Raw genomic sequence first — 27,796 nt, 5'->3', positions numbered from 1 at the left:
GTGGTGTGTGGTCACATCTCCTGTGGAGTGTGACATCTCCTCCCACGGCCCACAGGTGGAACCAGCTGGACCTGGCCATCGTGCTGCTGTCAGTGATGGGCATCACGCTGGAGGAGATCGAGATCAGCGCTGCCCTGCCCATCAACCCCACCATCATCCGCATCATGAGGGTGCTCCGCATCGCCCGCGGTGAGCCTCACCCTTTGGTGGCGCTAGTGAGCACGTGCACTTCCACTGTTTGGAAAGTAACTCCCAACTCTTCTCGAGGGAGCCTCCCGTGACTTATGTACTTTCTTCTCCATCACGGATGCCCCTCCCACCAGGGTCACAAAAGCAAGTCAGAGGTCACGCTTTTCATGATTAACCCTGAAGGGATGACAGAAACAACCCCCCCCCCCCCCCCCAACAAGTCCCACGGTGGTGGCGAGGGGAGCTGGGAGCCCCTTGGGATGGCATGGCATGGGCACAGTTGTTGGCCTGCTGCTCTCCCTGTCCTGATTGGCCTGCTGTGGACACTGTCCTGATTGGCCTGCTGGTGTCATTGTCCCACTGTCCTAATTGGCCTGCTGCTGACACTGTCCTGATTGGTCAGCTGTTGTCACTGTCCCACTGTCCTGATTGGCCTAATATTGTCCCTGTACTGATTGACCTGCTGCTCATTGCTTATTGATCTCAGCATCTCATTAGGAGCTTCTAATGAAGCCAGACTGGGAGCCATATGCTCCAGGAGATAATGCGTCAGTCGAGCAAGCAGCAGTGCCACCATGCACCCCTGCCTGAGTTTGACATGGCTCCCCCTGCTGGCCATCTGATGCCTGCACAGCATTACACACAAATATGAGGGACTGGTGTGTCCTCCGACTCCCCAGGAAGTGCATCTTCTTTCCTGTGAACATTAACATTGTGTTGAAAATTGTGCTGAGAGGAATTTGTCAAACTTGGCTGACCCCTCGGTCTCTCTCTCTCTCTCTCCCTCCCCCCCCCCCCCCAGTGCTGAAGCTTTTGAAGATGGCCACAGGAATGCGCGCCCTGCTGGACACGGTGGTCCAGGCCCTGCCACAGGTACACTGGCGCGTCCGTGACTCATGGCTCCTCCTGATCCCTCTGTGAGATTCCGGGCCTTTCTCTGGGCCTCCCCCAGGACGCTTACCTGCTGCTTACTGGTCCGTTTGCTGAATCGGCAGGTTCTTCCAGTCTCGTGTTTGCTTGTCCGGACGTCCCTGTAAGGCACAGTACGGCCCTGCACGCTGCCTGTTAGTGTAGCCGCACCCATATGCTTCATACAGACCAGAATGCCGCCATCTTAGCCGCTCACTGCCACCCCTGAGCTTGGTTAGCCACCGGGATCCCAGCATTTTTTTCTGGGTGTTACAGCAGCATTGTATGCTTGAAGGTAGGGCCCCCATATTGACTTAAGTCTAGGGCCCCCTCCCTGCTAAATTCAGTCCTGGATTGCTGTCCATATGGACAATGATTGTTGGTAAGCGGACAGTTCATGCCGGTGATTTTATTGTTTTATCACACGAAGACTCAGCATCCTGCCTGCCACACTCAGATTTCCCCGATATTTAATTGGCTCTGTTTTTCTTCTGAGTGAAACACCCATAAATCGACTAGCTCTCGCCTGACATGTCGGCTCCTCTGGGTGGGGCTGTCGACACCGTCTGCAAAGCAGCCCCCCTCGGCTGCTGTCGACACCGTCTGCAAAGCAGTCCCCCTCAGCTCCTGGCTGATATGCCTCTGATGTTACCACCAGTTGATTGGTTGATTTTTTTTGAGCAGATGAACCTGTTTGATGGTTGGGGACAAACCACAAGCCTGATTCCCCTTAGCAGATTCAAACTGCCCAGTCAGTTATTCCTTCACAATGAGTGTCTACTAGCTGAGAACTGAAAGACCCCACAAAGATGAACTTCTCTGTCAGTTGTAGTAGAACATCCCCTCCTGCAGGGGGCAGTATTGACCACTGCGTTTATTGCAGGTGGGGAACCTGGGGCTGCTCTTCATGCTGCTCTTCTTCATCTACGCAGCCCTTGGAGTGGAGCTCTTTGGGGAGCTGGGTGAGTGACGCTCGTCAGGGTATAGCACCGCATCTATAAGGTCTGTTATACCTTATGTCTGTTATACATATCTATGTAAGGTCTGTTATACCTTATCTCAATTATACATATCTATGTAAGGTCTGTTATACCTTATGTCTGTTATACATATCTATGTAAGGTCTGTTATACCTTATGTCTGTTATACATATCTATGTAAGGTCTGTTATGCCTTATGTCTATTATACATATCTATGTAAGGTCTGTTATACCTTATGTCTGTTATACATATCTATGTAAGGACTATTATAAGCTGTTCTTACATCTTCATTGTAGATCTCAGTGAATACCAGCTACCCATGACCTTTCATATCCTGAAATAAAGATAAAATAAAAAACAATAAATACAATTTAAAAATTGCAACTTAAGAAAAACTTATAAATGTTGCTTTAGAAACTAGTTGAAATAAAATAAAAAACCAATGTCAAATACTTTCTGTTAGCATTTTACGATATTATTTAGCTCGACTAATGGTTTGCTTGCCTTACTGACTACTAATAATTCCGGGAACACATTTTACGCCCCTTGAGGAGATCGGTACATAATGTACGCTGTGTACTCATGTCACATTCTCTACAGATCATGCAGACACATAAAATAACTGCACAACATTCAGTCTATCCCTAGAAATAACATTGAGTTACTAAATAACTGAAATTAAATTATATAAAATTAAATTGAAACGTATCTTTAAAATAAAAACTGATAAAACCACAGTGAAAACTTATTAAAACTGAACTGGGTTTTAAAGGAAAACTAAAAAAATAATACAAAAATAATCAAATTAAAAACCCAAAGCTACAGTAAGAATGTATGGGGAGAGACTCACCTGTTTGCTGCTCTGTCCGCAGTGTGTAACGAGGATTACCCCTGTGAGGGCATGAGCCGCCACGCCACCTTCGAGAACTTCGGCATGGCGTTCCTCACCCTCTTCCAGGTGTCCACCGGCGATAACTGGAACGGCATCATGAAGGTAGGCACTGCGTCTCCTCGGGAGCTCCTGAAGGTAGGTAGGTAGGCGCTGCGTCTCCTCAGGAGCTCCTGAAGGTAGGTAGGTAGGCATTGCGTCTCCTCGGGAGCTCCTGAAGGTAGGTAGGTAGGCGCTGCTTCTCCTCAGGAGCTCCTGAAGGTAGGTAGGTAGGCGCTGCGTCTCCTCGGGAGCTCCTGAAGGTAGGTAGGTAGGCGCTGCGTCTCCTCAGGAGCTCCTGAAGGTAGGTAGGTAAGGGGCTGCGTCTCCTCGGGAGCTCCTGAAGTAGGTAGGTGCTGTGTCTCCTCGGGAGCTCCTGCAGGTAGGAAGGTAAGGGGCTGCGTCTCCTCGGGAGCTCCTGCAGGTAGGAAGGTAAGGGGCTGCGTCTCCTCGGGAGCTCCTGAAGGTAGGTGGGTAGGTGCTGCGTCTCCTCGGGAGCTCTTGAAGGTAGGTAGGTAGGTGCTGCGTCTCCTGGGGAGCTCCTGAAGGTAGGTAGGTAGCTGCTGTGTCTCCTCAGGAGCTCCTGAAGGTAGGTAGGTGCTGCGTCTCCTCGGGAGCTCCTGAAGGTAGGTAGGTAGGCGCTTCGTCTCCTCGGGAGCTCCTGAGTGAAGAGTAAACATTATCAGGCCTCAGGTTTCATCAACATGAGTTAAACATGATTTGTTTTGTAGTCTGTGTGGTAGTGATTGGCTCAGCAGAGTTAGGAGGTTGGGCCTGTGACCGGCAGGTAGTCGGGTTGCAGCCCACCACCGGCAGACTGATTTCACAGTGGTCCTTGAGCGAGGCCCCTAAGCTCAGTCACTCTGGGGCCTGCTTGACCCTGTTTTTGGAATTTACGTTGCTTTAGATTAAATCTGCTAATTAAATGTAAATGGACTCTTCTGATTATGTTTAACTTAATTGCATCTCCGTGCTCATTTTCTCTGCACGGTCGTCTTGATGACGTCCTGTTCCATCATCAGATGCTGTTTGATTGAGGAGACGTAATTCAGTGCCTTTAAACCGCAGCCAGTCGGAACGACACAATTAACACGACTCACTGGTTTAGCTGCAGTGATCTGGCACCACTTCATGGAGGGACCGATTCCTCCGGTGATGAAATGACGTCGCGTGTTGCCAGTCTGCTGTGGTAACTCTCAGCTGCGCCCCCTGCAGGACACACTGCGCGAGTGCCCGTCAAGCGAGTACAACTGCAACGCCAGCCTGCAGTTCATCTCGCCCATGTACTTCGTGAGCTTCGTGCTGACGGCCCAGTTCGTGCTCATCAACGTGGTGGTGGCCGTGCTCATGAAGCATCTGGACGACTCCAACAAGGAGGCGCAGGAGGACGCCGAGATGGACGCGGAGATCGAGATGGAGTTGGCCCAGGGGACGCTCTGCTGCATGGGCGGGCAGGCCGGAGTCCGAGGGGGCGGAGCCTCCCGTGGCGGGGCAGGGGCCTGCGCAAACCCCAGCACACCCCACAAAGAGTCGCAGAACCCCAGCAAGATTTTCTCCCCTGTCCAGGTGAGGGCGCTACCTTTCCGTCCAGGAAGCAGCTGCTGTGATCATCAGCAATGCTTGACTAAGGTCTTATTTGAACGAACACGAAATAGCTCCACCCAGTGGTCACACTGATCCCAGGTTTAACTTCATTAATTTTGAAAGTAGTAATAATGTCAGTGAGAGTGGCTGCCCAGATTAGGTGTCTGTTCATTCGGTGTCACCCTATGATTTGTATGGTGTCACAAATGGCCTCAGAGGTGCAGGCCAAAGTGGCTGGCCAACCAATGCCCCCCCTGGGTGTGTGGGGCAGCCCGTGGGAATTAAAGAGAGTCTGGAAGTGCTGATGTCCGCAGCCTCACAGGTGGGAGAGACGAGAGCCGGCTGATGGGGTGACAGCGGCGTCTCGCGGGGAGTGACATGCAGGCCTGGGGACAGGCTAGAGGACACACACACACGCACACACACACACGCACCCTGCTGTATCGGTGACTCATAGCTGTGCCTCCGCATCCATGGCAGCCTCCCTATGATGCCACTATCCACCCATTAGCATGTTATTGATGCTCTGATTCCACTGATTTTAGCTTCATTCATATCTGACGCCATCATGCGGTAACCCTGCTGTCCATCACTGGCACGCTGTAATTAGAGAAGGTGATATAGGGGGTGATATAGGAGGATAAAATAAAATAAGGGGGGCATAAGGCAGGGTAAATAATTAGTGGGAGAAATCAATATTAGCGAATGACTTGCACAGCGATAAAGCTCTTTATTGATCTGCCCTCTTGGGACTGATCAGGTCACTTGCATGGAGAGGAAGGTCAGCCTGGACATCTGCAGGGCCAGAGCAGCCGGGCGTGTGGCAGCCATGCGGCCGCAGCCGGGCATGCCGGGAAATCGGCCAGCCTATGATAGAGCTATCAGGGACATCCAAAGGCATCGCGACGGAAATTTTGAACTCATAATAAACTCATGAATGAAAATAGCTGCCATAAAATTATACTGTAAGTATGGTGATTATTGGTTATGTTATCATTATACATTCCTGGCAAACCTACAATCCTCCACGCTGGCATTTACACAGGTTATGCTGGTTAATTAAGAAGCTGTAACAGTCTAGGTGTTTGGTGACTCCTTAACTTGCTGGGAGTCTGCAGATTACTAACCACAGCCCTAAGTCACATGCCCTGCTAATGCTAACCATCTACATTCCGCTGAACCTGCATTAATCTACACCTGTCTTCTGGGTTCACAGCCACTCGGCTCTGGCCCCCCACTGGGCTCCAGTAGGGGCTGCCACAGTGGGACGGCTGGCAAGTCATGACCGCGAACACGTGGCCCTGTCGTTTGTGAAATGCCACTGCTGTGCACGTCAGTGCACGGCGTGTGTGTAACGCATGCCGCATGACGGGGGGAATAGTGCGAGAAAGAGTGGCATTTCATTCCCAGCAGAGTGTATATCTGCGGCGTGTGCAGCATTCCCTGCAGAGTGTATATCTGCGCGTGTGCGGCATTCCCAGCAGAGTGTATATCTGCGGCGTGTGCGGCATTCCCAGCAGAGTGTATATCTGCGGCTTGTGCGGCATTCCCAGCAGAGTGTATATCTGCGGCGTGTGCGGCATTCCCAGCAGAGTGTATATCTGCGGCGTGTGCGGCATTCCCAGCAGAGTGTATATCTGAGGCGTGTGCGGCATTCCCAGCCGAGTGTATATCTGAGGCGTGTGCGGCATTCCCTGCAGAGTGTATATCTGAGGCGTGTGCAGCATTCCCAGCTGAGTGTATATCTGAGGCGTGTGCGGCATTCCCAGCAGAGTGTATATCTGAGGCGTGTGCGGCATTCCCAGCAGAGTGTATAGCTGTGGCGTGTGCGGCATTCCCAGCAGAGTGTATATCTGCGGCGTGTGCGGCATTCCCAGCTGAGTGTATATCTGAGGCGTGTGCGGCATTCCCAGCAGAGTGTATATCTGCGGCGTGTGCGGCATTCCCAGCTGAGTGTATATCTGCGGCGTGTGCGGCATTCCCAGCTGAGTGTATATCTGAGGCGTGTGCGGCATTCCCAGCAGAGTGTATATCTGCGGCGTGTGCGGCATTCCCAGCTGAGTGTATATCTGAGGCGTGTGCGGCATTCCCAGCAGAGTGTATATCTGAGGCGTGTGCGGCATTCCCAGCAGAGTGTATATCTGAGGCGTGTGCGGCATTCCCAGCAGAGTGTATATCTGCGGCGTGTGCGGCATTCCCAGCAGAGTGTATATCTGTGGCGTGTGCGGCATTCCCAGCCAAGTGTATAGCTGCGGCGTGTGCGGCATTCCCAGCAGAGTGTATATCTGAGGCGTGTGCGGCATTCCCAGCAGAGTGTATATCTGAGGCGTGTGCGGCGTTCCCAGTCGCGTGTATATCTGCGGCGTGTGCGGCATTCCCAGCAGAGTGTATATCTGCGGTGTGTGCGGCATTCCCAGCAGAGTGTATATCTGAGGCGTGTGCGGCATTCCCAGTCGCGTGTATATCTGCGGCGTGTGCGGCATTCCCAGCAGAGTGTATATCTGCGGCGTGTGCGGCATTCCCTGCAGAGTGTATATCTGCGGCGTGTGCGGCATTCCCTGCAGAGTGTATATCTGCGGCGTGTGCGGCATTCCCAGCAGAGTGTATATCTGAGGCGTGTGCGGCATTCCCAGCAGAGTGTATATCTGAGGCGTGTGCGGCGTTCCCAGTCGCGTGTATATCTGCGGTGTGTGCGGCATTCCCTGCAGAGTGTATATCTGCGGCGTGTGCGGCATTCCCAGCAGAGTGTATATCTGAGGCGTGTGCGGCATTCCCAGCAGAGTGTATATCTGCGCTGTGTGCGGCATTCCCAGCCAAGTGTATAGCTGCGGCGTGTGCGGCATTCCCTGCAGAGTGTATATCTGCGGCGTGTGCGGCATTCCCTGCAGAGTGTATATCTGCGGCGTGTGCGGCATTCCCAGCAGAGTGTATATCTGAGGCGTGTGCGGCATTCCCAGCAGAGTGTATATCTGAGGCGTGTGCGGCGTTCCCAGTCGCGTGTATATCTGCGGTGTGTGCGGCATTCCCTGCAGAGTGTATATCTGAGGCGTGTGCGGCATTCCCAGCAGAGTGTATATCTGAGGCGTGTGCGGCATTCCCAGCAGAGTGTATATCTGAGGCGTGTGCGGCGTTCCCAGTCGCGTGTATATCTGCGGTGTGTGCGGCATTCCCTGCAGAGTGTATATCTGCGGCGTGTGCGGCATTCCCAGCAGAGTGTATATCTGAGGCGTGTGCGGCATTCCCAGCAGAGTGTATATCTGCGCTGTGTGCGGCATTCCCAGCAGAGTGTATATCTGCGGCGTGTGCGGCATTCCCAGCTGCATGAAGCCCCTGCAAACTCCTGCTTGGTACAGGCATCGCCACGGCCGCACGCTGTTGTGCAGTCCAAGTCCTTCATTTAGTTGACTAGAAATGAGATGCAAATGAGATGCGTTCCTGAAGAAGGAAGCAGAGGGCGTTGGCTGGTGTGAGCCGGGGGCTGGCCGGGTCCCTGAGGACAGAGGCCTGTTTTAAGCGCCAAGAGAGATCTGGGGAGGCTCATCTGGGGGCGGGAGTGAGTCACTGAGGGCTGTCAGTCTACGGCTCCCACAGGCTTCCCCGCCATTACTGAGTTACGTATGATTCAGTATCTTCCTGCAGTTTGTGAGAGACACACAGGTAGACAGACTGAGAGACGGGCAGACAAGCAGACAGACAAACATAAGAGACAGGCAAAGACAGAGAGAGTCAGACAGACATACTGTACAGATAGACAGTAAGACAGGCAGAGAGACAGGCCACCTTAAATTTCCTGGCACTGACACAGTACAGTACCTGAGGATTCACCAGGCTGTTTTGCTGCAGTTTCCTGCTGTTTGCTCATGGCTTGGCTCTGAAAAAAAGGAAATAAAAACCTACAGAAAAAAAGTGTCACCTGCGGGCCGGCCCGGACCCCTCCGGCTGGGAAGCCCGCCTTCCTCACTGCAAACAGCAGTAATTTGCCCTCGCAGTGGCTGGAAATTGTACAGTAAAGCTGCATCGTGGATGACAGGAGGGATAACATGATATTAAATTCCTACTCTCAGCCTTTGATTTTGGAATTTACACATTTAACACAATCACACCATTTAAGTGATCTATATGATTTAGAGGATTACATTATAATTATAAATAATTATAAACTATAAATAATAAATAATTTTATAAATAAATAATTTATAAATAATTTAGAGTTACATTAGTAGTCTTAAAAAGTCAAACTGTTACCTGTTTATGAAAACCTTGTTTGTCCAAAGCCAGAAGAGATTAGAGAGTGAAGGTGGGAGGCAGGGTGGGGGGGGGGGGTCAGACCGGGCTGTTACTACCCCTAGACTATGCTGTTACCACACCTTGACTGTGCCGTTACCACACCCTTACCATGCTGTGACCACCCCTTGACCATAACTGCACCTAGACTGTGCCATGACCACACCTTGACTGCGACCACACACATTCCTGTTCCAGGAGAGCCTGTGGCTGGACAGTGTCTCCCTGCTCATCAAAGACTCCCTGGAGGGTGAGCTGTTGATGATCGACAACCTGTCAGGCTCCGTCTTCCACCATTACGCCTCCCCGCCGGTCTGCAAGGACTGCCGGCGCCACCCGCAGGAGGTATCCAGCATGCTCGGACATGCAGAGTGCGCAGAGTGTATTGCTGGCGCTGACCAGCAGGGGGACCTGTGGGTATCTATGGGCAATCAGGTTTGTGGGTCCTGCTGTGAGGAACCTAATGACCCCCCTCTCTGCTTCTCAGATCCGGCTGGCAGAGGTAGAGCAGGTCTCCCTGAGGTCCGAGCAGCTCTCAGACAAGTCGTCATCTCCGGCCCTGCCAGACAACCTGAGCCTGGACGAGCATAGTGTGTTCCAGCTCCTGGTGCGAGACTCCAGGGTGGGTCCCCGCGAACCCATGGCCGCTCGCCGTATAAATGGCTCATCCTGCGTGATATGCTCTGCAAAGCTTACCCCGATTATCCCCCAGTGACAGTCCTGCTCCCCCCCAGAGATTAAGCTCGGCTTAAACGTGCGTCAGGAAACGTCACGAGGGCCCTGATGAATCACCCTGAGGGTCCTTAAGTGGTTGTGCATGTTTTCCTACTGATAACTGCCCCCCCCCCCCCTCCCCGGTCATGCCCCTACCCCCGACCCGCACCTGATTCTGCACCAACCCCCAGCCACACCCCCTCCCCCCACCCACAGCTTACTCTGCCCTCCCCCCCCACCTGGCCATGCCCCTTCACCCCTCCCCCCCGCTGGGCTGACTCTGCCATCTTCTTTCAGGAGGGAAGGGGCAGCAGTCTGTCCCACAGCTCCGACGAGCTGCCCGGCCCCCGAGGGGAGGGGACTCTCCTGGATGAGGACGGGCTGCTCCTGGAAACCCCGACGTCCCACAGCTCAGGTGAAGCAGCACCACCTCTGCAGTTTGGGTACTGTTGGGGGAGAGTCACGTGCCACCACCTCCCACCAACCAAAGAGAAGAATTAGGGGGAGGAGCTACGGAGCTAGACAGGGTGGGGTCTGATGAGGGAAGTAGCCCAGGAGGGAAATGTGTAAGAGAAAAAGCTCAAGAAAATAAAATGCTGCTCGTCACATATTGATTACTGCCTGCAGAGTCAGTGCCTTCAGAGTCAGCATGTTCCGAGTCAGTGCCTCCAAACTCAATGCATTCAGAGTCAGTGCCTTCAAAGTCGGCATGTCACAGAGAGACACAGAGAGTAACAGCCCCCTCTGCTGGGTGCTCCTCTGCCTCTGGGTGGCGCTCTCAGTTCCAGGATGCCCCCTAAGCCTCATTCTCTTCCTTTTTACCCTCCCGCCAGAGTTCTTCCACCCTGTGGCCCCGGCCCCTCATGCTGGCCACAGCGGGGGGGGGACACCTTCACGGCGAGGGCACCAGCTGTCCTTACCGGCTTCCTGGGCCTCTCTCCGGTGCCCAGGTGCAAACAGTGGGCTACTGAGCACACAGGTGAGCGGCGGGTCACTACCGCCGGCACTTCAGCCGCCTCAGACCGTGGTGTAACTTCTCATCCTTCTGTCCTTTTCTGTCTGTTCTCCTTTTGCCTTCAGTACCCCTCCCACAGTGACTCCTCCCTGGCTACTGGAAGCTCAGAGGGCAGTCTGCAAACCACCCTAGAGGAAGGTCTAAGTTTCAGTATTTCACCCCCTCAAGACATTACCATGCCCCTACCTCGCATCAGTCCACTACCCGATGACCCCAACTGCTCCCCCGGAGAACCTCAGAGTCCCCTGGTACACCATTCGGTGGACACTCCAGTCGTAATTAACCTCCAAGACACAAGGGGGCACCAAAGAAGTCAAAGCAGTTGTGGGGAGAGCAACAGCCCTGGCCGTGAAAGAAAAGACTCTATTGATCCCTCTGATGAAGATCTTGGGATAGGGATTGGAGGGGGTGGATCTAGCCAGGCCTGTTACAGCGAACATTTATCAGAGACTCTGAGTAGCCTGTCTCTCACGTCTTTGCTTTCCCCAAGCTCACTGGCGCCACAGCTGGGGAAAAAATGCAACAGCACAGGTAGCCTGGATCAAGGGAATCTGTCAGCAAGGGGCAGGGAGGTCCGTGTCCTTTCTGGCTCGGACGCTCACGGCTACCTCTCCAGCCCCTGGACTGGAGAGAAGGGGGGCAGAGCAGGGGAGGGGGACATGGCGGAGTTTGATGTGAGAAGTACAAACCAGAACACAGTAGCAGCTTCTAGAAAAAAGAGATGAGGTCTCTCATTCCCAGTTTGTTTCCGAAGGTCCCCTCTCTTCCCTCTCCGTCACCAGAGGGCTGTTCAACTCAAAGTTCTCCTCCCTTTCATTTGTGACCCCTCTCATTACAAATTTCCCTGGGAACCTGAATAAAAAATATATATATATTTTGTTTCAAAGGCATTACAGGGATTGAAAAAGGGGGCAGATGTCCGTTGGTAGGATATTGCCTCCCATGCGAGACGGATGAGGACTCGCCGTGGAAAAAAAACCCAGCAGCACAAAGGAAAAGAACATTTTTTAAAAGGAGGGAGAAGCGGAAAATTCCCACTGGGCTTCCGGTGGTTGTGAAAGTCATAATGCAAAAAAAAAAATAAAACAGTTTTCAAATAAGTGCTTATATCACATCAATGGTGCAAGGATATGAACTGCTCAGCTCGGCAAGGCCACACCGGCTCTCCCATCGCAAGTGATGACGGATATTCTGGCTGCGGTGGGGCGGGAGGGGGGGGGGGGGATGCCAGGAGCAGCACTCAGCTTAATTACGGTTCCCTTCCTTTTCTAGTAAGACAAAGGGAACGGCCTGGGACGGCAGAGTCAAAGGGGCGAGGGGGTCCACAGTGTGGGAGAGAGAGAAAGAGAGAGAGCTAAGATTGTGATAGCAGCTGCTGGAGCAACAGTGGAGGAGCTTCAGGAGAAGACTGGCGAGACAAGGACATGGATCCTGTTGCAATAAAATGACCTGCCAGATGGAGGCGCTGCAAGGATGAATGAAGGGACACTCGCCCTGGACGATGCATAACTACCTGCATTCTGGAAGTGCCAGGCAGAGAGGACTTGGGCGCAAGTGGGCTGCCCCTGCAAAAACACATCACTCAGCAACGAACAAATTCACGCACACGTAGATGCAAGAAAACGTTAGTGTAGCTTTATTTTTAAATACAGATAGGAACGCGGAAGACAGTTACAGTGGTTTTTTTTATTACCGTCTCCCTGCAAATGGTGTCCCGTCTTCGGAACCTTTGTCAATGTGAGAGAAAGAGTAAAAAAATATATAATGAAGACAGAACCTTCTAGAAATGGTTTTGCGGACGAGCAGAGGAAGAGCAGCAAAGAGTTTCCGAAGAAGGCGCGTCTTTCATGGATTCCTGCAGCATCGCCCTGAAAACTACGTTTGGCTTGTTTCGTCCCTCACGTCTGGAACTGAGAATTTGTTAATTGTTAAAGGGTCATTTGCGCTGGGGTTATAATTATGTGTCTGACAGGCTGATCATTAACGAGGTCTGTGGCCTCGTAAAAAAGGGGATTTTAATCTCTGGGTGAGTCTCTGGGTCGATATCACAGATTCCTTGTCCGTGTGTAGAGAATGACTGCCTGTTTTGGATGTCAGGTATGACTCCGTCCTGCAAACCTGCCCTGCACTTCCTCGTCTCCCTACTGACTGAGGATGACCTCTCCCAGCTCGCAGACGACACCGGCAGCTGTCGGTTGGATTAGGTTTTGTGTGTGATTGACCCCGGCTGGCCCCTGCCATGCACTCCTGCGTGGTTGACGTCCGTGCCCTTTGCGTGTGACCCGGCTCGCTGTGTTTCGCTCGTGTTTCAGGGTCCCGACCTACAGATCTGAATGACAAATTGAGACCTGAGAGTCAAAGCATTGACAGTCAAGGCTTTTGTTCGTGTGGTTCACTTGCCTCCAGCCAAGCAAAATTATGTGATTCCTGAGTCTTAGGAGTGCAGGGCATTGTGTTGGGAGGCCATGTTTGGCCATGTTTGTGTCTGACCAGTGTTCAGTATTATTCAGTATTATGTTGAGTACTCAGTTTGTAATTCTGTTATGTGTGCTATTAATTATACCACTGAGTACTCAGTCCATTATTCTGTTCAGTATTCTATTGGGTACTCAGTCCATTTTTCTGTTCAGTATTCTGTTGAGTACTCAGTTCATAATTTTTCCGTATTCCATTGAATACACAGTTCATTATTCTGTTCTGCATTCTCTTGAGTACTCGTTCATTATAATCGTTCACTATTCCCTTACATATTCCGTTGAGTACTCCATCTTGCCACCCTGCTCGGGAATGCTGCATGTGACTGCCATCCAGATTCATTAAGATTCATCCCATTTCATAGCTGTCAAAGGCGGACTTATCGAGTCCCGTGAGCTCAACCCACCTGCAGCATTTTAGTCAGGGGGGGAATTTCATGGCAGAAACTAAACGAACTGTAAGCTTGATCTATGGGACGAGGGAGGGCTAAGCGAGATGATTAAGCTTTAATTTGATTTTTTGACCAGAGAGCCCTTACCAAACCTCATTCCTGTGCAGTTCTCTGCTGACACGTGAGCATTTTGAGGACTGAGAGGAGTTGCCTGGTACTGACTGGCACGCTGCCTCACCTCCCCTGTATTCCACCCTCTGAAAACCGAACCTGCAGCAAATTGCATACATTCCTCTTTTATCTGGGAAGATCATTTCAGGGGGGCGATTTGACAGATCTCCACATCTGCTCACCTATTCCCACCTTTGAAGGCTGCCAGCTGGTCATGTGGTTAATTACACCTGCAAATTAGCGGCAAATCCCCTCCACCTGAAGGTGCTCTGAGGCTTGGCTGATCAAGGCCGGGGTCCATGTAGCCTGTCCGGAGATCAAGGCTGGGAGAGACAGCTGGTGTGGAGCAGAGGATGCGGACGCCTGATAGGAGGTGCCGGAGAACGAGGGCCACATTTCAAAGGGACCCAGGCCTCAGCGTCCCTGAGCGTGAGCTGAGAGCGCAATGGCAGTCGGGGGACGAAAACACGGTAAAGGCCATTTACTGAGGTGGAGCAGCTCACAGGGTGAGAGGAAGTGCACACTGCGGGGTCTGCCCTGTGAAAGATGGAGGAGATGGAACCCCCTGCTGGTGAAGGTGGTATATCCAAGCTATACACCAAACAGCCATTAGCGGGGGGCACCATCTGGGTTGAGGGGGGCTAACGGCACACGACGTCGCTGCTGCAGTGATGTCACTTCACGAAAGCAGTTAGGTCATCCTCGCATTCGTGCTTCGGAGCTGAGTGACACCATGTGTAGTTCTGTTATTGTCACAGTAAACTGATACATAATACATGCATGCAATCACTGCCTAGAGTTTTAATCAGAACACAAACGAGTGCGACTGTAAGGTACAGACAGATGATTACAGCCCAGTGTATTAAAAATGAATCAATAGCTGTTTTGTCGATACTTTGACCTCAGTCCAATTTTACCTCCAGAAATCACAGATAAATTAAAGCATAAGACTATTCAGATGAGAAGGTTCTGAACGGACAGGAAAAGAGTCTGAGTCTGATTACAATGCAGTCAGGCTGATTACAATGCTTATTAACATATTTTGTTTTGCTGTGTGTCGGGTGGGGTAATGAATTTATTGCCCAGGCTTGTCCACTGGGTGTCTGTCACACATGCCAGTGGCACTCTGAGCCTCACACAGGCCAACTTGCTGCAGCAGACTCAGCTCGCATTAAATGCGACACATGGCTTTTCCTACACGGGTGGGGGGGTTGGGGGGGGGTGGGGGGTGCAGGTCTGCCTGTGCTCTTGGGAGGGATTAAGACGCTGTGACTTTCCTGTGAATTTTCGCAGCAGCATATTAGCTGCTGAGACACACGACCTTTGGCTCCAGCCACGCCTGCCCATCAAGTGTTCGAGGCTTGGTCAGGAGTGCTGGGCTGTGTCACATGGTCCGGGTAGCAAGCCTGGTTAAGTGAAGCCCGACCACGTTGGTCCTTAGATCCTCGAGCCGCACGCCCCTCACATCCCAGTGACAGAGACGAGGCTCTCATCCATGTGTGCTGACAGCTCATTGGTCGGTATGTCCAGCAGCCAATCACAGGTGGCCAGGTCGCCCGAACAGCCAATCAGGGTGCTCCTGTGAGAGAAAATGCTGTTTACTGTTGGTGGGTTCACATACTGTAAGGCAGGCGCTGCCATCCGTTACACATTAATCACCGCTAATTAAACCGACAGCTAGGAGTCGCTGGACTGAGCTGGGCCGTGTGGCAGGTGGTCTGTGCTGATTATTTAGTTGGCTCCACAAGGGCGTGCTGGTGAGGCATGTGTCTCGATTGGGGTTCAGCCTTTCACAGGTCAGTCTCACTGCTCCTGATACCAGGCGTACGATGCTGGGGGTGGTAATGGGGCTGGGGGGGGCCAGAGGGTGTCAGTCACGCCCACGACAAACGACCACCAGCACCTCCACATTCCCGTCTGCTTTGTTTATTACAGCATCTATGGCCTGACACTGGTTTGCCTGTGTCTGCACCTCCAAGGAAGCTACAGGACACGGTCCCTCATTTGCCTGATGCTGTTAGAAGGAATCACACTGGTTAGAGGAATTTTGTATCGACATCTGTATAAAAAGTCTGATGTATGATCATTTGCTTAGACTGATGGCTCATCCGGTTGGCTGTGGTGGTGGGGGGGGGAGTTTTTAGGGACAGATGCTTGAAGGGGTCCCTCGATTAATTTTTGGGGCGCGTATCCTACTTGGGGGCTTGTTGGATCTCTGCAGAAAGGACCGAGCTTCTTTACGGGCTTTGTCAGAGCGCAGCAGCCCAATGGGACGAAGCAACAAAACAAAACCAAACTAAACAAAAGCCCAGGGTAAATCCTGTGTCCACACTCTGACACATATCGACATTGCAGTATATTCATTCCCAAATCCCCAACCCTTCTGAAATACAGTGGGCTGACTCGGTCATGTGTGACTGAATCCGCACTTAAGGGGGTGATGTGGCGATAGGGAGGGATTCCCATCTTCATCTCACCATGTAGTTTGCAGGTTTCTGCTGTTTGATATCTTTGTTTCAATGCATGTTTTTTTTTTTTGCCATCTTTGGCCCGTGGAAGCGTCCAGATCAAAACCACCTCGAACCATGTTAGTCAAGCCCTTTGGGAGAAAAATAGCAGCTGGTTTAATGCATAGAGCCATAATGCGGAAGCTTGTGTCAGACTGGAACCTGAATCCTCGACCGCAGTCTGATCTCCATTTCCGGGTCTTTCCGTTCTTCTCGACAGTCAGTCTCTCATTTTTTCCCGACTCTCCTGAACGGCCAGTTATATTTCTGTTCAGCAACTCATTAAAAACATTTTAAAACAGAGTAGAAATATCGATAAATATATAAATGTACACATATTTTCCTTTGTATAATATTGTGTCTATTGATTGATTTTGTTCTGTAAAACCAAACTAAAATTGTGCAATAATGAAAAACAATATAAAAACAGCAGCATCAGATGCCTGTAATTTAGTGTAAATATTGAGCCTTGTGGCAATAAGCTGTAGTATGAATGACCAATAGAGATGGAGTTTTGCCTTCCTTTCCCTGCCCCCAACCCGAATACATCTGCAGTCATCAGGTGCATTTCATTGTAAAATGTATTTATGAAATAAAATGTAAGATACCCATATTTATGACAGATGGCGTGTTATGTCTTTATTTCCCGTGCTGTGGGGTTTTTCCGAAGGTGCCCTCACAGAGCTTATTCAAACTCTTTGGTCAAACTGTTCGAATGCCAACTGAGGGCCCAAATGGAGGTGACTGGAAGCCTCTGTCGCAGGCTCCTTCCCCGAGGGCTCTGTGATGTGCGGGAAGGTGTGGCCTGCAGCTGTCCGTCACTCACTCCCGCCAATCAACTCCTTCTTTTGACAGTGGGACCCCACCCACGCACACCATACAGGTGACGAGACATCAAGCTTTATCAAGGCACACCGGTAATATTCACTGGACTTACGGCACATGTGCTCTCAACCTTCATCAGTGAACTAAACGCCCCCTCTGTGGCGTACCACCTGTGACTCCAGGGTGCCCCCTATTGACCACAATGCATCATACGAAGAAACCTTTTTTTGTTACATCCTCTGGTGTCAAGCCCCGTATGACCATGTCGCATGTAAATACATGTGTAATTATAGCAACACACCTGGCTCTGAAGTGTAGCAAACGATGCAGGAAGTGAAACCAGCACATGCGCGTGTGCTCAAGCTGCGAGCCAGGGTGTGCGGGAAGTCGAGCAGCAGCTTGGCAAAACCGCAACCAGACCAGCAGCTCGCAATCTGCAACTCACACGCAGGTGCAGGAAATGCACGCGGGAGGGGATGCCATTCTCATGGCAGGGGGGGGTTTTAACTGTGCGTTTACGTTAGCAGCATACACACGCAGGTCTCGAGACAGGGAATCACGTCCTAGCCCGGCACACATGCTTAGGATATGCGCTTTAATACCTCATTAGTGGGCCCGATACAGGCTGAAAGACGCCCGGCTCCCTGACAGGCAGCGTCTGCCGTCAGCTATCAGGACGAGCCGCTTTTTAAACCGGCTACAGCCGGAACGGAGACGGACTCCGTCTCGCATGGACGTTCATCTGACGTCCTTCCCATGCTGTCATATCTCCGGTAGGAAGTGACTGAAATGACACTCCCTGTCTCACTCTCCGTGTCCCGCAGCTTTGACGTGACAGGACAGCAGTGGCAGCCACACAGGGGCCTCATGCCGCTGCCCCCCCCCCCCCCACCCACACACACACACACACACACACTCCCACACACCAAGGGCTGAGGCGTGCCTCTTGTTTCCATGGAAATACACCAGCACTGCAGAAATCACTGCACTATTTTCCTTTGTGTTTGAATGAGTATAAACACAGAGAGGCTGCGTATGGGACTGTGGGGGAGGGCAGACTGCCAGGCAGCGCGGCCTCCGTCCTGCTCCCCAAAGGCCCCCACCATGCGGCAGTTGCCAGCAGTGTGTGGGCGTACAGCGACAATGTTTACCGTAAATGCATGATGTATGTGCACAATATCTCTGCTCCATTTATTGAGCATTCCTGGCCAATCGGAGCTGAGTCAGATGATGATCAGAGGCCAATCACAATGTATTTTCATTTTGCCTGTTCATGGCAGGTCTGCCAAACACACACATGCACTGACGCACAGCCAAACATACACATACACTGATGCACAGCCAAACACACACATACGCTGACGCACAGCCAAACATACACATACACTGATGCACAGCCAAACACACACATACGCTGATGCACAGCCAAACACAGACGTACACTGACGTACAGCCAAACACACACATACACTGATGCACAGCCAAACACACACATACACTGATGCACAGCCAAACACACACATACGCTGATGCACAGCTAAACACACACATACGCTGATGCACAGCTAAACACACACATACGCTGACGCACAGCCAAACACACACATACGCTGATGCACAGCTAAACACACACATACGCTGATGCACAGCTAAACACACACATACGCTGACGCACAGCCAAACACACACATACGCTGATGCACAGCCAAACACACACATACACTAGGGGGGTGCCAGAAATAATAAACTGGCCTCAGATCAGCCGTAGCTGTAGACTAGCCCTCTAGATGCCATGGACTGCTCTCCTGCTTTTCTCTCTCTGTCTCTCTCACTCCCCAAGCTCCTGACACCCCCCCCTCTTCCTCACCGCCCTCCATGGGGGCCGTCCCTACGAAGCCCTACCTCCCACATGTGCTTATGGTCACATCCTGTGTGCTCCACCCTCGCTGAGCCACCAGAACCGGTTCTCGATCCATGAGGAACCTTCCCGCAGAACCTTAACAGGGGCCGCTGGTGTCATGTTCCCCGTCCCCCCACCCTCGCCCTGCCAGGTGTCCTGCACTCCCCCCCTCTCCCTCACTCTTGCCCTCCCCTCTTTTCTACTTTCCATCTTTCCCTGAAGGTCTCTCGCTCTCACTGATGCCTCCTATACAGAAAGCAGAAGCTCCGCAGGACATGAACATTTTAAATGTCAGCCTTTGTGTGTCCTTCGGACCGCTGGGCTTTACCTGCCCTCTGCTAAGCCGCGGGCTCAGTCACCTGCAGTCGGGAACCTCTGAGAGCCTCATCACTGGGACTCCACACTGTCAGTCGGCACTGTGCTGTCTAAGCCCCGCCTTCCCGTTCCTGCCTGTGTCTTTCGGCACGACTTGTATAAACATGGAAATTGCTGTCACTACAGAAACACACAAAAGGAGCAGCAGATGTGGAGAAGCCCATCGCACTGACAAGCAATTCAAAATGACTGAACACATCTTGAAGGGCACAGTTTTAAAGGTGAATATCCCGGTTCTTGAAATATAAAGAGGCATTTTTTGCATAAATAGAGCAGCTTACAGGTCTGACTTTTAAAATAACTGCAGCTCATTGCTCCAGTGAAGACAACATATCAACCGTCACATAATGTCACATTTATCACAAATAATACAGAGAGACACTCAGCTCTTGGCTCCTGTTGTTTTACAGATTCTGGACACAGCTGACTTGTCATGGTGGATTTGTCAGGAGGTTACCCACAATGCCATGCACTATTGATGCCTTGTATTTGCAGGACAAAGGACTGACCGACAGCATTCAGTTGATGACGTTATATAAGCCTTATTTATGAGATTTTATATCTTCCTCCTTCCTCCGTCCATCTCCCCTCCCTCTTTTTGTATCCTGTTCTCCCCAAACTCCGCTAAACATAAACAAACCCCCACATAACCCTAATGCTTTAACATAATGTTTCTTTAATATATTTTAACACAAAATGAATCTCTATTTAGGAGAGCACCCCAAACCTCTTTTATTTGGCTTTCCCCTATTGCATCTCAGAAACGAGTTTCTTTATTAATATAAATGAGTGTTTGCGAGATCCCAAATCAATTCTGATGCATGTAAATCAATATGGCTGACCGATCCCTTGCCCAGTCTTGCTTGTAATTTATTTTCCACAATGAACTATTTATCCGCATGATTACATTGGCAAAGACTTTATTAATGGAACATCTCAGCAACCACCCCCCCACCCACTTATCAGTCAATAATCAACACTCACCATTACTGTCACACAGGAACCAGGACGGTCTATGTTCATGTTATGTCCAATCTTGGGATCAGTACCCCTGCCCCCCCCCCCCCAGCCCAGCCCCTCTCAGGGTTGTGGTAGAGCGAATGGTTTTGCCCCCACTTCAGAAATACCTGAGGCAGCGAGTTCAGATGAGTGACTATGAACATCAGCGTCAGAGACCCCCCCCCCCGGAGCTAGCATGGTGGAGTGGTCGATGGGGGGCATGTTGGCACGGCTGCCACTGGAGCCTGAAGCAGAGCGTTCCATCACACCGGCTCGGGGGGGGTGATCATAATGATGATCCTAATTAATAAAATCAGACAGCCCCAGGGGGTGTGAAAATGACAGGTCTGCATTTCTGCGAGGATGATGAATCAAGTGTCCGCGCATCTTTCCTCCACGACAAGTCCGTCGGTGTTCGGAACGTGGCGACGGCAAAGGCAGGCTGACGACGTAATCGCGAGCGGGCTCAGGGGTGTGGTGTGTAAATGAGCCCACATGGAGGATTTAACCACTGCATCCCTGAGGTTCTGCCAAGCTTCCGGATCGCCCACGGGCACAGCCTACAAGGCCCGAGCCGGGCCCACGATTGGGGGTGTGGGAGGGCCTCTGTGCAGGGGCCACTCAGCCTGTAGCTCAGACAGCTGTTAGCTCGACACCACCCCCCCCCCCCCCCCCAAAAGGCATGACAGCTCCCTGTTCAAAGAGGCACTAAGTCCACTCCCCCACCCCCACCCCAAAAGGATCAGCTCAGCAGTGAATTCTTCTATCCCTTTCTGGACAGAGCAGCTGACAGGCAAAGAAAAGGAGGAGAATAGCTACGCCTTCCAAAGCCACGAAAATAGCCGGAGGGACGTTAGAGACTCGCAGAGCTGGGCTGTGGTTGAGGGCGGCCAGCACACCAGGCACGGTCCACTCTGAGAAGGCAACAGCCTGGTGATTTACCCTAAGGTCCCAAATTAGGGTTTGGGCTAGCAAGCTGAGGCTAGGGTTTGGGCTAGCAAGCTGAGGCTAGGGTTTGGGCTAGCAAACTGAGGCTAGGGTTTGGGCTAGCAAACTGAGGCTAGGGTTTGGGTTAGAAAGAGTATTGGAATATCCAGACATCAGCATGTGTTTTTATGTCAGACTTTCATCGTTCAGAAGACAACATATGAACGTAAACATATGAACAGGAACACTGAGGAAGTGAAAAGAGGAAAGATGACCAGTGCAGGAGAACGTCCGTCACGTGACGAGAGGAAACCAAGCGGAGCCACTAAGACAGGCCCCCACCCCCGCTGTCACGCCCAGCTACCCAAGGTATGAGCCGACCCCGTGACAGCAGGAAATGCCCTGTCAGGCTCTGCCGCCTCCCCTCACCGTTACCTTGTGTCACATGACGTTGAGACATTTTAGGTTCAGTCAGATACTGTCAGTGATGTCAAGGTGTTTAAAGTTCGGTGAAGTTGTGCTACTGTGATGTCACTGTTTTACCTGGTGAGGTAGTGTCACCTAATGTATTCTGGTTGGTCAGGTCGTGTCATGTGATGTCACAATACATTATGCTTGGTCAGGCTGTGTCACATGATATCATAGTGTTCTGTCATTGGTCGTCTTGTGCCTCTTTGCAGCATCATCAGGTACTCCTGCATTCATTAGGGTTATTTCTTCGTGATGATATTGATGAGGGGGCAGGATACAGAACAAGGACGCTCCTTTTCACTGGTGACTTTGCAGTAGTTCTTGTTGGTTCTTGTTATTGTTCTGATTATGTGAGGTCAGCTTGAGATGTTGCCATGGAAACGCAATTCTCCAGAGGGCAAGGCGAATCATTCTCCATCTCCTCATTTTGTGTTTCTGTGGCTCTATTGAAGAAACCAAAAATATATCTCATGCGTACAGAGAGGTCTGCAGGTGCAGTGTTGGGCCCCTACTCTCACATTCTGCCCCTTGTCCATGTGGAGGAGGTGCTGGTTGGGGGCATTTGAAGCTTATGGACTGCTATGGGGAGGTGGGAGGGAGGAGTGGGGAGAACTGCAAGCACAGCAGAAAAGCGCAGCTACAGAGCAGAGTGAGCGTCAGGCCACATACAGACGGCGTGGCCAGGCGGGTCCCTGCAGAGCTGCCATCTGCTCTCAGGGAGAAGGCAAAACGCAGCCTGGCATGCTGCAGAAGTGTAGAGCGACACACTGCAGAGCCGGGGGGAGCAGGAGAGACACGCCTCAGCGAAGACCAACACAGCCTGACACAGCCTAACACAGCCCAATACAGTCTGACCCAGCCCAGTACTGCCAACATCGCCTGTCCTAACCTAACACAGTCCAATACGTCCAAGACAGCCTGACACAGCCCAACACAGTCTAGGAGAACTAATACAGCCCAACACAGCCTGGCACAGCCCAATACCCTCCAACACAGCATAGCACAGCACAACCCAGCCCAGTATAGCCTAAAGCAGCCCAGCACAGCAAAACACAGCCTGACAAAGTGCAACACATCATATCCCAAAACATCGCAATACAGCCCAACACAGCCCATCAAAGTGCAGTGTATTGTAGCAGTGGACGACACTGCCTGAAACCACACACCACAGCCTGATACAGCCCGGCACAGCCTAAATAGCACAATACAACACAACATAATCCAACACAGATCAGAGCAGCAATGTGAGACATGTGCCATTCAGTCAGGCGGCAAAGAACCATACGCTCCCCCCACCGCAAATGGATCGATCCACCGTGCAGAGTGGGCAGACTCCTCCTTTAAGCATGTGCCTGTGTCCTACAGAAACCCCCCTGCACTCGATGCCGTGTGCCTGTGTGCCATGATGGCCCTAAGCACAATGTCTCTGTGCATGGCGACAGCACGCACGGCGACAGCACGCATGGCGACAGCACGCATGGACAGCACGCATGATGACAGCACGCATGGACAGCACGCATGATGACAGCACGCATGGCGACAGCACGCATGATGACAGCACACATGGCGACAGCACGCATGGACAGCACGCATGATGACAGCACGCATGGCGACAGCACGCATGGACAGCACGCATGATGACAGCACGCATGGACAGCACGCATGATGACAGCACGCATGGACAGCACGCATGGCGACAGCACGCATAGCGACAGCACGCATGGTGACAGCACGCATGGACAGCACACATGGACAGCACGCATGGACAGCACGCATGGACAGCACGCATGGCGACAGCACGCATGATGACAGCACGCATGATGACAGCACGCATGGACAGCACGCATGGACAGCACGCATGGTGACAGCACGCCTGGTGACAGCACGCATGATGACAGCACGCATGGTGACAGCACGCATGGACAGCACGCATGGACAGCACGCATGGTGACAGCACGCCTGGTGACAGCACGCCTGGTGACAGCACGCATGGCGACAGCACGCATGATGACAGCACGCATGGTGACAGCCCCTTTGTGTCATTCATTCCTCGGGCAGCCTTCTTCTTTCTATTGTAAGCAACAAATATTATCCATATGTATCATCTTTGTATATCAGCCCACCAACTCTCTCTCTCTCTCTCTCTCTCTCTCTTTATTGCTCTGTCTCTCTCTTTCCATTCTCTCTATACCTAGGGCCACCGGCACTCTTACTTTGTATCCATCAGCATTACGGCCCAAACATTTACCCAAGTCGCTGGGGGTCAGTCACTCTTTACTCTTATCCCTGTAATTTATGGCTGCCGGGCAGCTACAGTGACAGGTGGCACCTGGAGACTGAGCACGGAAGCGTTTCTCAATGCGGCCTGAGAAGGCTTTAGCCATCCATTATTATCATCGCTCTTCAGTGCTGCAGTGTAGTCTTTTGTTCAAGACTATACTGCTCTGTTTCCTGTTTTTGGAGCTGTGGAAGAATCTTTGATTACATAACCAAGCCCCGCCCCCTTACATTTAGCCTCTTTTGAGTGGCCCCCTTAGGTGTGCTGCGATTCCAGACTCCAAGCGGATATATAATCAGGGGTCTCTCTGTCCCCCCTGCTCCTCCAAGCCGACCCCCCTGCCTATGTGCCTGTGTAACTGGAAGTCTCCGCTTTCTCCTGGCGCTTGGCATGTGTCTGTCTGTTTAAGCGTAAATCTCCTTTCCCTCCTATTGTTTGGCCTCAGGAGTTTTTCTTCATAAATGTAAATGTTGCAGTAGGGACAGCGGTGCCACACTTCCCCCTGCTGGTCAGGAGTGGGATTGCGCCCAAGCACTTTGCCATTCTGCTGAGATGGTTATGAGGGGGAGGCAGGACCTTGAAATAAATCAGTTAGAAAACAGGAAGCAGGACTGGAAGTGAGGACTGCTTACTGAGAAACATGTGCTCCAACACCTCCACACAGACGCCATCCGCACGCTGCCCATAGCAGCTCCATTGTTCAGCGTCTCTCAGCCAAAGACAGGTCTGCCTTTCTGCTTCTGCTGCATTCATCTAAAAATGGGAACAAACATGCTCTTCCCCAACGTCTAAACGGTGCGTGGGGTTGGCTACTCGGACCCATGAGAGAGATTAAGCGCCAGAGCTCTCCGAAGGATTATCGCGGCGCTCGCCACCTGTTTAACCCAGTGGGAACCAGCAGAGAAGGCAATGTGAGGAGGCTTAGAGCAGTCGGCGATAATCCCAGGCCCAGTCCGAAACCTCGATCCATTCTGCCCCTCGCTGCCCGCATCTACGGAGCGGCACCAGGTGCTTCCAGCAGGAGGCGCAGTCTAGCGAGTGCAGACCTCTCCCTGCATCTCATTTTGTGGTTTAGCCCCATCTGCTAGTGATGCAGAATTGGGCGCCACAGCGCCATCTGGGACGTCCAGGGGAAGTGCACCGCAACCGGGAACGGCCTTTTACGTCAACCCATCTGTCACGGGTTCTGATCCTGCTCCTTTATGCGGGGCCGGCTGAGTCTGGGGGCACCTTCAGAGCGAAGCCACGAGCTGGGGGGGCCCGAAATGACAGCAGGCGCCCCCCCACGGCCGACCTCCAGATATACCGCGGGTAGCATGCAGTCATCACGGTTACATCAGAACCCAGCAGCGCAGAGATGCGAAACGCAGGCGAGACGGCAGCCAGAGGAGGTCACAGGCTTCGTGTAGGAAAACTATTAATTACGGTGGTATTTAAAAAGGGATATTCTCCGCACGCGTGCTGGCAGAAAAGGTCAAACGCCGAGCCTGAATGCGGGCCAGACGCAGGGAGAGCGGGGCCCCAATTGATTAATGACACTCCCGCACTTCCTGCCAGGACAGTAATTGTGGCTTCCACTCTTTTCTGTTTCTGACAATGACCCTTGCTTCACCTCGCAGATCAGGGGCAGCTCCTCACACCTCCTCCAGCCCCACGTCCAGCCCTCCTCTGCTGTGATCACACCGCACCACACCTTCCAGGACTGACACCTCCCAGGCTGTCCACAGGGTCAGTGCCACAACCCCCCCCCCCCTCCACGCCGATCCACCCTCCTCATCCTCGTGAACGTAAACGTTCAGTTTTAAGCACCAGCTGGGCACAAGACGGCCGACGCGGAAGCGGCGCTGCGCTGAGTGATGATCTAAAAATAATAAGCGGCTTATTTAAGCTCTTGCCCGTGTGCGAGAGGAGCCCGGGCAGGCCTCCAGGGCGCGGCTAGGCGGGCCTCCAGGGCGCGGCTAGGCAGGCCTCCAGGGCGCGGCTGGGCGCTCTGGCTCTGTAACCCCTTCGCTAGCTGCCCTGCTCTCTCCCATCCTCATCTGCTCACTCCTCCCCCCCCGCCCCTCCCTCCCTCTTTAAACCCTTTTTGGCTGGGCCGGACCGTCCCCCTGCTTCCTGACCATCTGCTTCCCTCGCAGTAATACCACTCCGTACCCCCCCCCCTCCCCCTGCCCCCTCCACAATACAAGCCCATGCCAAGGTAAAAAAAAATTAAACACTGGCATCAGCAGAAAGAAAATAAAAATAAAAACACAACAAATTCTCCACCACAGTCAAGCGTCTATAAAGCGAGCGGGGTGTCAGCTGACCCCGCTAACGCACGCCCCCCCCCCCCACGCCACGTGGAGGCTCAGCGCCGGCTAAACACCGGCATTATTCCGAAAGGCCTTTTCTCCACCCTCAACTGCAGTAATGAGGACCATGGCCTTCCCAGGCTCTTTGCACGTTACACCCCCCCACGCATCATTACTGCTCCGTCCACCAGACCCCACCTGCCTCTCGGACACGAGTGCGTGCCACCATCCCTACCACACCCTGGGCTAAACCACTTCCTGTCATCTTCTGCTGTTCACGCTTAGTATGTCATAGGTGAGAAGCTCAGTGGATTTTCTGATGCTGAGATAAACAAATGCTGGACCAGAAGCTAAAGCCCGTCCAGTGGGGGGGGGGAGGGGGGTTTATTTCTTATAGAATTCGAAGCTTGAGGAGGGGAGACGTGATGTCAGTGAACACACTACCAGTCAAGTTTTTGCACACCACACTCTCCCATTTATTTCATAAACTGTACATTTTTTATCCTTGTTAAGCATGGGAAAGTTGAATGAACAACTATAAATGAAAATGTAAGTTTCCTTTATAACATGGAATGAGTATGTAACAGTGCATTTCTGACATACCATGAACTGGTTGTATGTGGTTATGTGATGGCATGGTCAAATTATTGGCTGTTTTTCAAATGCACTGGTTAACTGTTTCATCCCATGAAACGGAGCAGTATTTACTGTCCCTGGTAGGAAAGGATGCCTTGAATTTTCTCTCCTGTTATAACTGCTAGAGGTGGTTACTTTGATGAATCAAAAATATGACATTTTCTTGCTCATAAAGATACTGAAATGTTGAACATGTTGTAAATTTGCAATTTGTTAGCAAAGAATGTTGATGGTATTTTTATTAAATGTAAATGAGTAACACGCAAATGTAGAAAATCTTAGTGTGTGCAAAATCTTTTGACTGGTAGCCTACATGAATGACACTGAAGCCGCGTTTAGGGCTTAGAGTCGCCCTTAGAGCAGGTGTGTGTTCTGCTGTTGGAGCTCAAGTGACACCAGGGAGTCTCTCTGCACAAGCACCAGTCAGGATGAAGGAGCTGATTTCCCTCTCACTGGGACAGCGCCATCGTTAGGGTGCGGAGGACAACTCAGCCAGCTCTGTTTGCTAATGAGAGTGATTTAAGGGCGAGATCAATATCGATGGCACACAGCGACCCCTTGCCGGGGGGGGGACTGAGAGACGTGACAATGACAGAGCGGGGACAAGCGGCTGCATGAATCATACTGGTCCGAGGAGGAGAGTAGCAAACGACTGAGGACTGTGGAAGAACCGTCTGTTTCCTCAGTGCCGCTTCGATTCATCTTGCAGCCTTGAGAGGAGAAAAATACATATATTGATTTTTTATTCTCTTCTGTCTTTATTCTCATCTTGGAAGAAAGGACGTCATTCCGCACTGCGTCACCTGAAGAGTGAAGTCCGGCAGGGCCATGGTCAGCCATGAGGCACACCTCCACACAATCTGCACGTGCATCGCGACCCCAGAGGCCGCACGCCATTCATTATTTACGAGAAACGTCCTGTGGAGAATGTTAGCATTGAGCC

At 51.8% G+C, this 27,796-nt stretch overlaps 1 protein-coding gene across 2 annotated transcripts in view; it reads left to right on the top strand.

Moving 5' to 3' along the window:
- Positions 1-14,842, top strand: part of cacna1ia (calcium voltage-gated channel subunit alpha1 Ia) — a 93,524-nt gene extending 78,682 nt beyond the window's left edge. For both annotated transcript variants that reach the window (XM_072704922.1, XM_072704921.1), the window contains exons 28-37: positions 56-189; positions 992-1,062; positions 1,982-2,060; positions 2,952-3,073; positions 4,223-4,573; positions 9,074-9,220; positions 9,363-9,497; positions 9,887-10,004; positions 10,423-10,568; positions 10,670-14,842. In XM_072704922.1, the coding sequence (XP_072561023.1) occupies positions 56-189; positions 992-1,062; positions 1,982-2,060; positions 2,952-3,073; positions 4,223-4,573; positions 9,074-9,220; positions 9,363-9,497; positions 9,887-10,004; positions 10,423-10,568; positions 10,670-11,329 (1,963 nt within the window). In that variant the 3' untranslated portion in view covers positions 11,330-14,842. The remainder of the gene's footprint in view (positions 1-55; positions 190-991; positions 1,063-1,981; positions 2,061-2,951; positions 3,074-4,222; positions 4,574-9,073; positions 9,221-9,362; positions 9,498-9,886; positions 10,005-10,422; positions 10,569-10,669) is intronic.
- Positions 14,843-27,796: the final 12,954 nt, after the last annotated feature.

The sequence above is a fragment of the Paramormyrops kingsleyae genome, chromosome 22 (assembly GCF_048594095.1).
Source record: "Paramormyrops kingsleyae isolate MSU_618 chromosome 22, PKINGS_0.4, whole genome shotgun sequence".
Taxonomy (NCBI): Eukaryota; Metazoa; Chordata; class Actinopteri; order Osteoglossiformes; family Mormyridae; genus Paramormyrops; species Paramormyrops kingsleyae.
This window is presented reverse-complemented; position numbering and strand designations above follow the sequence as displayed.